The 12,500-nt window shown below is 35.6% G+C and overlaps 1 protein-coding gene across 2 annotated transcripts in view; it reads left to right on the forward strand.

Annotated features, from left to right (window-relative positions):
* The window catches only part of LOC144980045 (neuronal calcium sensor 1), a 232,213-nt gene that overhangs the window by 219,242 nt on the left and 471 nt on the right, over positions 1 to 12,500 (forward strand). For both annotated transcript variants that reach the window (XM_078927520.1, XM_078927519.1), the window contains exons 5-9: positions 1,093 to 1,182; positions 5,910 to 5,988; positions 8,500 to 8,588; positions 10,295 to 10,372; positions 10,842 to 12,500. The exon at positions 10,842 to 12,500 is cut by the window's right edge and continues 471 nt beyond it. In XM_078927520.1, the coding sequence (XP_078783646.1) occupies positions 1,093 to 1,182; positions 5,910 to 5,988; positions 8,500 to 8,588; positions 10,295 to 10,372; positions 10,842 to 10,943 (438 nt within the window). In that variant the 3' untranslated portion in view covers positions 10,944 to 12,500. The remainder of the gene's footprint in view (positions 1 to 1,092; positions 1,183 to 5,909; positions 5,989 to 8,499; positions 8,589 to 10,294; positions 10,373 to 10,841) is intronic.

Consider the following 12,500-nt stretch of genomic DNA (forward strand, 5'->3'; position numbering starts at 1 on the left):
CACTGGGAGGTCGTCTGTGTGTGTGTGTGTGTGTGTGTGTGTGTGTGTGTGTGTCTGTGTGTGTGATACCATCTACGGCATGAATATTCATAAGGCTGAAAATATTATGACAGGAAGGGGGCATAACCGTGAAATTACCAGACAGAGGGGATAGGGGAAGTAAGGAAGGAAGGAAGGATGATGGGTATGCATGCTCAAACGGCCTTAATGAGAGTGGCGCTGGAGAGGGGGGTGGGGGGAGGGGGGAGGGGCGAGTGTATGTGTGTATGTACAGAAGATCATTGCTTTAATAGCTTTCGGCTTGAATGTTGATGTTGCCTAGAAACGGATCCTGAAGCGTGCGTGTTGTCAGGAAATTGACGATCGTATTCATTCTTTTAATTAAGAAGTCAATTTGATTTATAAACAACCCGGATATTATCACCAATAATTATACCCATATCATCATCATAACCATCACCATCATCATCATCATCATCATCATCATCATCATCATCATCATCATCATCATCATCATCATCATCAACCTATCATTATAATCAGAATCATGATCATTATCACCTTCACCATCATCATCGACCTCATTATTATTATCATCATCATCATCGTCATCCTTTTCATCAAAATAAAACCAGCGACAACGCACATAACAAGTATGATATATTATTATTATCATTATTATAACGGCTATTTTCAAGGGAGCTAATCCATTAAATTACCATATTGAACAAACCATCAGTCACCTCCCGTGTTCCTGTTCCATCTTCCATCGTGGTTTCTTTGCTCTCTGTGTGTGTGTGTGTGTGTGTGTGTGTGTGTGTGTGTGTGTTTCTTTCTTTCTTTGTTTATAAATGATAAATTTGAAGGCAGTCCGATCTAAGATCAATTAATATTCGTCATCATCATCATCATCATCATCATCATCATCATCATCATCATCATCATCATCATCATCATCATCATCATCATCATCATCATCATCATCATCATCATCATCATCATCATCATCTGCATCATCATCATTAATTCCTCCATGTTTTCACCAAAACACTTTTCTCTTACCCCTACCCTCCCTTCCATCACATCCCTCAGGGCTTCACCAAGATCTACCAACAGTTCTTTCCCTTTGGAGATCCCAGCAAATTCGCTTGTTTTGTCTTCAATGTGTTCGACGAGAACAAGGTAGGAAATAATATTATGTTTTTTAACTCCTAGGATTAGTATGATATAAAGAACATACAACAAACAGTTCGGGTAAAAATGCTTTACACAGAATTTACACAGAATAACGTCTGGGTCCAGTTTAAAAAAATAAATCAAGGCAACAACTGTGTTATAAAATGAGCCAATTTGTCATTTGTAGTCAAAGGCCAATAACTCTGTATGACAAGTTTAAATGCTAGTTGTCTCCCTTGCCGCCGCCGTCGTCGTCGATGGTTCCCTGTTTTCCCGCCAGGCCAGTGCGCAGGTCCGTCATGAGTCAGGTTAAAAGGCTTCGAGGCTACAACATAACATTGTCATGAATATTCAGGACAGCGTCTTTCACCACGACATGAAGTCATGAATATTTATAACTGATTCGCTACTGTGATGGAATCAATGCAGATGCTGAATCAGAAGTTTCCAGAAAACAAATATTTTTAAGGCTTTGTCTATGGAGTCTGTTTATCACGAGGATCTATCTTAGGAGATTTTCAACGATTTATTCTCTTCTTGGACAATTGAAAATCTTAACTCTTGTTTAAGTCAGAGATTAGTGATGGAATACATTGGCGATCCAATTGGTGCTTCCACCTAATGGTCACGTCACCTCTTGTTGCAATTGACCTGAATGCTTTTTTTTTTTTACTTTTATCTCATAATATAATATTTTACAAAATACACAGTTTGTTATCTTTAATAATTTAATATTGGTTGGAACAAATACAATGCCAAATACATATTTGAAAACTAGACAAAACTAGTTTGTTGGAGGGTTTTGAGTGTGTGTGTGTGTGTGTGTGTATATATATATATATATGTGTGTGTGTGTGTGTGTGTATGTGTGTGTGTTTATAATTTATTACATTTGTGATAACTGTTGAAAAGTTGCAGTTATTTACAACCAATCATTAAAAAATCAAATTTTGCAAAAATCGAGAACAATATTGAAATCAACACACATGACGCACTTCAGTATTGAGTATGTCCGCCGTTAGAATAAACCCTCTCCTAACCAGCCATTTTCAGGATTTTTCCCAAAACTTCACACCCAACTAACACAAAAATATATTTTTTATCACACAATAATTAATAGCAGTAAAGTTCTTGCGATACATAATTTCTTTAGCAAAACATACTCTACAACTCACTGTTCATTTTTTTAAAATGTTATGATGTACAAGAGAAATTTGAAAAAGAAAAATGTTGGTTGTATCGTAACGACTGTGACGATTTTCTTATAGTTGATAAGGAGAGGGTTAATGAATGCCAACAATATTTGCCTCATTGAGGATATTCAGCTGATGGACTGTTTTTGATGGTATATCATTCCTAAACTTATTTAAGTCTGGCGAGCAGTTCATCGGATTTTGTACTGCGTTCTTGTTTATTTTAGCTTCCTTTTCGTAAAACCCCACATATTATTGTGTTAACTCACTCAACCTAAACACCGACTATATCCGTAGTTTACCCGGGTTACTTTTACCCCATACCTATTTATTACATTTTTCTGAGACAAATTATAGGCGTAGTAACAAAGTTAATGTTTTTAGTTTTTACATGTTAATGGTAGTTGAATAAAACTATCTATGTACATGCTCATTTTTAATACATTTTTTCCAATTTTGTCAAGATGTCACTCTAAGATTGAGTGAGTTAAAAGGGGTTTGTGACCGGTGATAAAGCTGGTCACCGGTTCATCACCCTTGCATTTGAATCCTTTAAGAAAGCAGCTATTATGTGTCGAGCTCTATGTGCTCAGCCAGGCATTTTCATGTTGAATATCACCACTTGATTGCTCGGATTCCGAACATAATATGGGATGACGGTTGGTTTAAGATGTAAAGCATTTTGAGCACTTTTAGTGGATATTGCGCTATAAAAAAGCTCAATTTTAATGTTTAATTTATAGGCCTGAGTTGAGTTATTGGTCGATAATTATTAGCTGAATTTTTCTACCACTGTTATCCCTGCCCGCGCCATTACAGATCCATATTCTCGATTTGTCACTTCAATGATGACTTAAAACTGACTTAAGGCCTTTCGCTTCCTAATCATCCGATCGGGACGACTCGGGTGCCTCTCTAATCACCCATGCCATTTCCTTCCACTGTTCACTGGATGCTAATTTCGTCAGGTCTTCCTTCGATTTTAATACTTTGTTGTTTTTTGTTACTTCAATGACGGTTGTTCCGTTATTGAAAATGAAACGTTTACCTACTCGACTTTTTTTGTTTTTGTTTGTTTACAAGGGCTTTACGGCGCTTGTAGCACATTTAGTTCATATCAGCGCCAGTACAAAGGAAGAAAATGGGATAGTAAAAAGTTCTAGAATTACAATTAAAGCACCCAAGAAAAAGGAAGATAAAGGTTCAAATAGGGAACATATGTAGATTCCAAGAGCACACTATCAATGTACTTAATTTGAGATCACCTAAATGTCTCATCTGGACACAAGAACAGGTCCATGCTAAGAGGAACACACTCGTGTATTAATAAATCATATGTAAAACAAAAAATAATACAATGCATAACAGAGAGATGGTTTATAAGAAAAAATACCAACATAGGTGAGAGAGAGAGAGAGAGAGAGAGAGAGAGAGAGAGAGAAAAGAAGAAAGTGAGATAGATAGATAGAGAGAGAGAGAGAGAGAAGTAGAGAGGGAGAAGAGTTAAAGAAGAAACATACAGAGAGAGAGAGAGAGAGAGAGAGAGAGAGAGAAGAAAGAGAGAGAGGGGAAAGAAGAGAGGAGAGGGAGTGAGAAAGAAAAGAAGAGAGTGAGAGCGAGAAAAGAGAGAGTGAGAGAGAAATAGAAATAGAAAGAAAGAGTGAGTCAGAGAGGGAGAGAGATATTGAGAGAGAGGGGGGGGGTAGAGAGATAGTGAGAGAGAGAGGGAGAGAGAGAGAGAGAGGGAGATATTGAGAGAGTGAGGGAGAGAGAGGGGAGGAGAGATATTGAGAGAGAGAGAGAGAGAGAGAGAGGGGGGGGGGGGAAAGAGATACATGAAGACCACGTTGAAAGCCAATCATACACACAAGATATAATAGATAAGCCACGTTATTGATCCCATGCTATAATCTGGTCACGAAGTTCGGGTATCTAAATATCTATGTTTGTTTTGATTTTGGGGGATAGGAGAATGTGTGTCGGGGCTGGGGGCGGGGGGAGGTGGGGAGAGGGGGGGGGGAGAAGAGGAATTGAAAAGGGAGGAGGGAGGGAATGATTAAAATGTGGTCCACGATTTCAAACCAGTTAACAGCAAATAAATTTATTTTTAAATTCTTAATTTTTAGGAGATGTAAATTGTAGTCGCTATAAGTAACTTTAATAATTATTGCGGCTATGTGGTCTAGTGGTATGACACTCGCTTTCGGATCGGAAGGTCTTGGTTCGAGCCTCGCTAGGTGCATAGTTGGGTCCTTGGAAAAGGCTCTTTACTCACATTCTCTCACCGTACTCAGGTGTAAAAGGAGTACCTGGCCGTTTACAGCGTTGTCTCTGTCCAAAAAAAAAATGTAATATCGCCTAACAAGCGACATGTCCCGTCCTAAATGTTAAATGTTGCTGTTGGCCAGGGACCCCATGTAAAGCACTTTGAGCACGTTTAGTGGATATTTGCGTTTTATAAAAGCTCAATATTTTTTAAAAATAATTAACAATGTACCGATCCTCACAAGGATTAAATAACATTTCAAAACCCTTGAATATTATGTAGACTGGCATCAACTTTCATTTTCAATAAGTTTTAATGACGTAGATATGCTCATGCGCTTCTGAAATTAGAGCCAACGTTTCGTAATTCTACGTCTATCAATCTATACAAAATATTCTATAATCTTTAGATTTGCCAGTAATTAAGTAATCCTTGACAAAAATTTAACATGGGCTGTACAGAACCATTTTTTACCCCCGATCCCATTTTTGGGTTTGTTTTTTTTTTTTGTTTGTATTTGTTTGGGTTTTTTTTGCGGGGGGGGGGGGGGGGGGTTTAAGAGTGCCTTATAGTTGACATGTCTCGTTCGAATTGGATTCAATAGTCTGATGTCACGTCGCCCAGCAACGGCGGCCATCGTGGTTCTAAACAAAGAAAATTTGTATTTTCTATTCTTCCTGCTGGCTAGAACTTTTCATATTATGTCTTGTGATCAGATTTATAATGTTTTTTTCCCTCTAGATACGCTTTTATGCTCGTCGGAAAAATATATCATAAGGACGTCCGTCATTGTTCCGATAGTTTAGAGCCAGTTACTAAGTAACCATGCATCGTTACAAGGGAAGTGACGTTACGACTGTTGAAGCGTATTGTTGAGTGTGGCTGTTTTTTGTAAGCTTACCAAAGACATTAATCTACGTACATTTAGTGGATATACAAGATCTCTTTTCTTCCGTGGGAAGACTACAGATATGAGGAAAGGTCCCTACAATTCAGACTTATGTACAACAAAGATACACACCGACACAAACACGTGTATACATACGATTTAATAGATAGTATGCGCTTGGCTAAGAAGCTCACAATATTGCCATCCGGAAGTATAACGGACCAACACACAAAACTCTGTGTAACCATGAACTTTTATAGTCTGGATAATACAGTTAAATGAGAATTACTCATAAACGTGGATGGCAAACAACAATAACAAAGACCCAAGTGACGTCAACTTCATTCTATTTATATCATTTATTTATCATTGTTCTCTCCCATAGGACGGCTACATATCATTCGGGGAATTCCTTCAAGCCTTGTCTGTGACGTCACGAGGAACCGTAGAAGAAAAACTGAAATGTAAGTAGGTCATTCTATTTATAGCGCATACTTTGTTTTTCATTTTCCCCCCTTAACTTAGAATAATTATCAGTTTTTGTTGTCAGTGTTGTTGTCGTTGTCGTCATTATTGTATTTATTGCTCACTAGATTAAATAAAACATCCTTTTGATAAAATATACATTTGTTACATCAAAATTCTCCATGACATAATATTATAATCTCCCTTCATCCGCCATTATTGTTAAATGTCCTGATATGATTTTATTCAATAATTCATGTTAACAGATATTTTTCGTCTCTGTATGCATGAGCACGTTTTGGTGAATGTGTGTGTCGTTGTGAGGGTGTGTGTGTGTACCCGCGTACTTGTATAACTGTGTGTGTGAACAAAAATGTTTTTAATGATCTTTTACAATTTTGTGCGCCTGGAGCTGTTTTGTCAACGGGATTGGGCGCTATACAAATAAACATTATTATTATTATTATTATTATTATTATTATTATTATTATTATTATTATTATTATTATTATTATTATTATTATTATGGTCACAGTTTTCGTCATCGGTGAGGGAGGAGTGGTAGCCATAGTAATATGAACCATTCCGTTTGACAAAAGTGATGGGCTTGTTTTGATATTTTGTTTTTTAAATGTATTTTGTTAATCTCTTTGGTTTTGAAATTTGAAAGAGGAGGGCGTGATTTCATTTTTTCTCTTGGTAAGGGGGCGGGGAGTGGGGTGGGGGGGGGGGTTGTTATTTTTTTATCTTCACCATCCTCTCTCTCTCTCTCTCTCTCTCTCTCTCTCTCTCTCTCTCTCTCTCTGTGTGTGTGTATGTGTGTCTGTGTGTGTGTGCGTGTGTGTATGTGTCCGCCAGTCAATTTGTTACTATCCAAGGGAAATAATCATGTAAAATACCCCGACCCAACAGTTTACCAAGAATTATGTCCCTTGATTGATAAAGTGTTCTTGCATTTTTCCAGTGGCCTGCCTGCCAAGGGATATAATCGGGAAAAATATTACTAAATCAATAGTTTATGAAGAATCGCGTCCCTTGATTATCACGGTCATACACAGTATCGTCTTGTATGAGTTTTTTAAATCTTTACACATTTCCCCGGCATAGTATTGCATTCCATCTGTAGTAGTACACATCAAGTGTTAGTTATCCTCTTTCACCGCCTGAGACTGACATTATATATGAACAATCGTATGAAGGCAGTTTTATGTCAGAGAGATTTAGGTGCAAAAAATTGAATTTACGCCAAGTAAATAATATGAGAATTTAGTTCAATATATACTAGATCTATATGCTTCATTGGGGAGAATGAATGTCATCTCTTATACTTAAAAAAGAAATACAAAACTATTACTTCTCTGATCATTTTTAACCTTAAAATCCTTTCTTTTTTATTCTTTATTTATTTATTTATTTATTTATTTATTTATTTATTTATTTATTTATTTATTTATTTATTTATTTATAAAATCTGGTCTATTTCATTTTGTTTAACTTGAGATTTTATATAGAGCAATGTCCACTAAACATGCTCAAAGTGCTCTACAGCAAAATGTAGCGTGTAGAAGGAGACATGACGCATCTAAGGCATTAGCACAATGGGTTTTTTTTTTCGACACACAGACAACGCTGTTAACGGCCAGATTCTCAATGTACACATCTGAGTTTGAGTTCGGTAATAGAATGTAACTATACGCCTCTCAGAGCGGGGCTTGAACCCAGGACCTTCCGATCCGAAGTCGATTGTCCTACTACTAGACCACATGGCCGTCTGCCTTGATAATATTGTTTAGAGGCGACGGTCACATATGTAGCCCACCGCGACAATCTAGTGTTATGATAAAAAAAAAAAAGATGGAGAAAATTACGGTTTTGTAGTGGTCTTGTGGCATAACAATGGCCTTTGAACTTGCAGATCCCAGGCTCGGGGTGGCACCGTGTTGAGTGCTTAGAAAAACAAACCAAAAAAAAAAAAAAACAAACAAAAAGGATTTATATGTTCACACCTTTTTTTTTTCCCCTTCGTCATAAGCGGGTATAAAATGACTACCTGGTCGTTAACAGGGTTGTCTCTGTCTTTCAAAAGTTGTAATATCGCGCTGTAGGCGTCATGTCTCGTGAGTGAATTACGTCGTACGTGTTCAGTGCTGCTTTGGGCATATTTAGTGGATAATGCGCTATAAAAATGATCAAGTGAATTAAGTTTTAGGTCAAAACGATCTGATAATTAGGATTAACAGTTTTGATTTGTCTTTATTGTTTTGGTTTTGTTTTTTTTTTTTTTGTTTTTTTTTGGTGGGGGGAAAGGTTGTTTTTTCTTTTGGTTGTTTGTTTTTTGTTGTTGTTTTTTTTTGGGGGGGGGGGGTGTTGATTTGTTTTTGTTCTTTTGCTCTTTTTTTCCTCTTCTTAAATTTTTCTTTGTTTTTTGGGGGTTTTTTTTTTGGGGGGTTTTTTTTGTTTTTTTACTGTTTTACATCTCTTTTACCTATGTATTATTCCTTTCATTTCAGGGGCGTTCCGTTTATACGATTTGGACAACGACGGGTTTATAACCAGAGAGGAACTTTTAGATATAGTAGACGCTATTTATAGAATGGTGGTAAGTATGTATAGATAGTTCGAAGATGACGTCACTCAAGCCTTTGTTATTGTTTTTGCCATCCGCGTTTGTGAGTTGTTCTCACTAAACAGTATTAACCTGACTATAAACGTTCATGGTTACACAGAGTTTGTGTGTTGGTCCGTTATACTTCCGGATGGCAATGTTGTGAACTCCTTGGCCAAGCGCATTCTATCTATATGCAATGAAGAGTTCCTTAGAGATAGAGTATGTATTAGGCCCGATGAGCAAGAATATAATATCTGGCTGGCGGTGTTGTTTTTGTTTTTTATGTTGGTTTTGTTTGTTTATGTTTTGTTGATTTTTTTGGTTTGTTTGTTTGTTTTTTGTTGTTTTTTTAAATTTGGTATTGTCTTGTTCGTTTGTTTTGTTTTTTGTTGGTTTTTTTAATGGAAAGAGGGGGGGGGGAGTAGCATGGTGGGTTGGTGTTTTTGTTTTTATTTTTAATTTTGGGGGGAGTTGTTACTTGGGTCTGTTTGGGGAGAGGGGTTATTTGTTGGTTTGTTTTTGTTTGTTTGTTTTGTTTTTTTCTTCTGTTTATTTGTTTGGGCTTTTTTTTTAAATTTGTTTTGTGTCGAAGCGTTACAAAATTGAATTTTTGGTACAGCCGTATTAAAAAAAAAAAAAAATAAAAAAAAAAAAAAAAAAAAAAATAAAATATATATATATATATATATATATATATATATATATATATAGAGAGAGAGAGAGAGCGAGAGAGAGAGAGAGAGAGAGAGAGAGAGGCCAAGTGGCCGAGTGGTTAAGACATTGCACTGTGACCCGGAAAGTCCCGGGTTCAAGCCCCGCTTCAGGCACTTACGTGTTTTTATTCTTGGGCAAGATTATTAACACCTAATTTGCTCAATTTGACAGCATGGATGATTCCTGTTGACATCAGACATCTTGTGAGATGATTTATCTGCAGATAGTTGACGTCACTCATATCTTTGTTATTGTTTTTTTTTTTTTTTTTTTGCCATCCGCGTTTATGAATAATTCTCACTAAACTGTATTAACCAGACTATAAACGATCATGGTTACACACAGTTTTGTGTGTTGGCCAGCTATACTTCCGGATGGCAATGTTGTGAACTTCTTAGCCAAGCGCATACTATCTATATTCCTTCGTGGAATGACTAGGCGACGATATCTTTTGAGGTCGTGGCGGAAGGGCATAACTTGTTTATTTTAATTTCTATGTAACAGGCCTTTAAAGGTTATACAAATAAATATGAAACTTTATTGTTTGTGATATAGACACACATTTGTTACAGTGAATGACATAATCAGTCGGATGGTGAAAAGGTTTGAACTGAGATATTACCAAGTTTACTTAGAAGGTCAATTGTTATTTAAAAAATGAGTTCTTGTCATAAATGATTATCTAAATCAACCCTTTTTTGTACATCTTTGGGGGAATATCAAGCTTAATTTCACTTCTAAATATTTTTTTACAGCTAGTCAAGTTGAATAAAGTATAAAATTTGAGAAACGTTGTTGGATGCCTTTCCCATAAATCGGACTATAACTTCATGAAAAATCACCCGATTTACTTCAAATAAAGATTAAAATGCCCTGAAAAGCATATTCTTTCAGAAAATGAAAAAAAAAAATACAAATCCAAAATTATCACCTTCCGACTGATTATGTCATGCACTGACACATTTATGTTTTTCTTTTGACAGGGTGAATCTGTGACGTTACCAGAAGAAGAAAATACGCCAGAAAAACGAGTCAATAGGATTTTCTCTGTCATGGACAAGGTAAGGGCGATAACTCATAGATTATATTGAAAATTATGATCCAATTATTTAGAACATTTCCACTGGTGTACCATGCTCATTGCGCTTCACAATATTTCATTTATTCCCGTAGGAGTCCATAATATGGAGTCATATTTGGATTTTATAATTATTATTATCATTGATATTATTTTTTTCATCATCGTCATCATCATCATCATCCTCATCAACATCATTATCACCATCATCATCATCATCATCATCATCATCATCATCATCATCGTCGCCATCATCATTATCATCATATCATCATAATCATCATCGTCATCATCATAATCACCATCAGCAGCAGCAGCAGCACCATTTATTATTGTCACAAACATTAATTACAACCAATATCATCATTTTAACAATTTATTCTTTTTCCACACCCCCCCTACCCACCCCCCCCCCAATCCACCACCACCACCACCTCCAACACTATACTCAGAACAATGACGACAAGTTGACCTTTGACGAATTCCTATGCGGTTCCAAGGAGGACCCGACCATCATTCAGGCGTTAACGCTATGCGACTCAGGACAAACTTAGCACTCCATCGCCCACTTTATTATAATTTAAACATAACTTTATCATTGGAGCTTTATAGACACATCTTTCTGTGTACATTATAGACATCAATATAATTTTATAATTAAAAAAACAAAAAAACACATCCATACAACATAATAATAATATATTTATTATCATGACGATAATTTAATTTCTAATCATTTCCCACAATCCTCTCAGATTATTTCCCCTTTATGATTATGATTGAATAATTAATTAATTAATTATTAAATTAATAATAAATTAATGATTGATGGTGATTTTAATCAATAACAAACAGTCCATTTACTTCGTCCTTTTTTTTTAAACTTTCAACTTCTATACCATTGAACTTTAAACTGTGACCTTCAACAGCTGCTCTTTATGTGACCTTGACATTACTTGTGATGACCTTGAACTTGAGAAGGTTTGTGATAATTAATAATATTATTGCTAAGACGTGAAATTTTAAATGCTTTTTTTTTTAATTCTAATAATGTGTGATGAATGTCTTGAATGTTTCTGAGTTATTTCTAAATGTTTTTGATGAATTGAGATTTTAGAAATTATTGATAACATGTACTTCAATAATGAATTGATTGCTCCATAACAATATATTGACGAATACAAAAAAAAATATAGTAAATGAACATTGATATCACAGCAGACATAGAGTTAAGATTATTGTGTCGGGAAAAGTATGGCCTTTGCTTCGCGACGAGAAAGTACCGAATTCAATTCCCACGTTCGAACTGTACGACCTTAAGCAAGTTACATGCGCCTTCACTCACTTAATGCGCTATACTGCGTCTTACGCCTTGGTTATTCTAGTATTCCATTGGAACAAGCACCGAAGAAGTATGTCCCCTTGGAAATTATTGAATAAAGGAAATTTATTTAATTTTTATTACAGTGGAATCCGCATTAAGTCAAAACTCTTTAAGTCAACTTATGCTTAAAGTCAATATATATTTTATTGGATCCAAAATACAGTATCTGATCTTTATCTTCGTGTGTTTCATTGATGATGGATAATGGTGGATGTCAACATTGCTAGCAATCTTTCTGGTCCGATAGTGTTGGCTTTATTGGCTTCCATTGTATTTTATTTGGTTGGTTTTAAGGGCAGGTTATTTATACTGCATTATAAATAGATTTTGACACAGTTACTTGGATACCTCTTTTTAAATGAAAGTATTAACCCTCTCCCTACCACCTACAGCAAAATCGTCACATTTCTTACTACACAATATACATTTTTTTTCTTATTCAGATTTATTTTGTGCATCACAATGATCTTTGTTTAATTAATAAGAACATAAAGTTGTTTTGTAGAGAGATTGATTGAGTTTTAAAATATTTTTTTTCTGCTGGTTAAGCCTGCCATTTTGGGGAAAAAATACTGAAAATGATCGGTAAGGAGAGAGTTAAACCTCTTTTATGTCACTATTGGACAAGACTTTACTTCAATTGCAAACAAATTAATTGCGTTTTTTTTTTATATAGTCTTTTTTTAAAATAATCCTGGTGAAAACAATCCGACGGAGACATAAGTTT

The sequence above is a fragment of the Berghia stephanieae genome, chromosome 9 (assembly GCF_034508935.2).
Source record: "Berghia stephanieae isolate SIO BIC M18660-M18661 chromosome 9, UCSD_Bste_1.3, whole genome shotgun sequence".
NCBI lineage: Eukaryota > Metazoa > Mollusca > Gastropoda > Nudibranchia > Aeolidiidae > Berghia > Berghia stephanieae.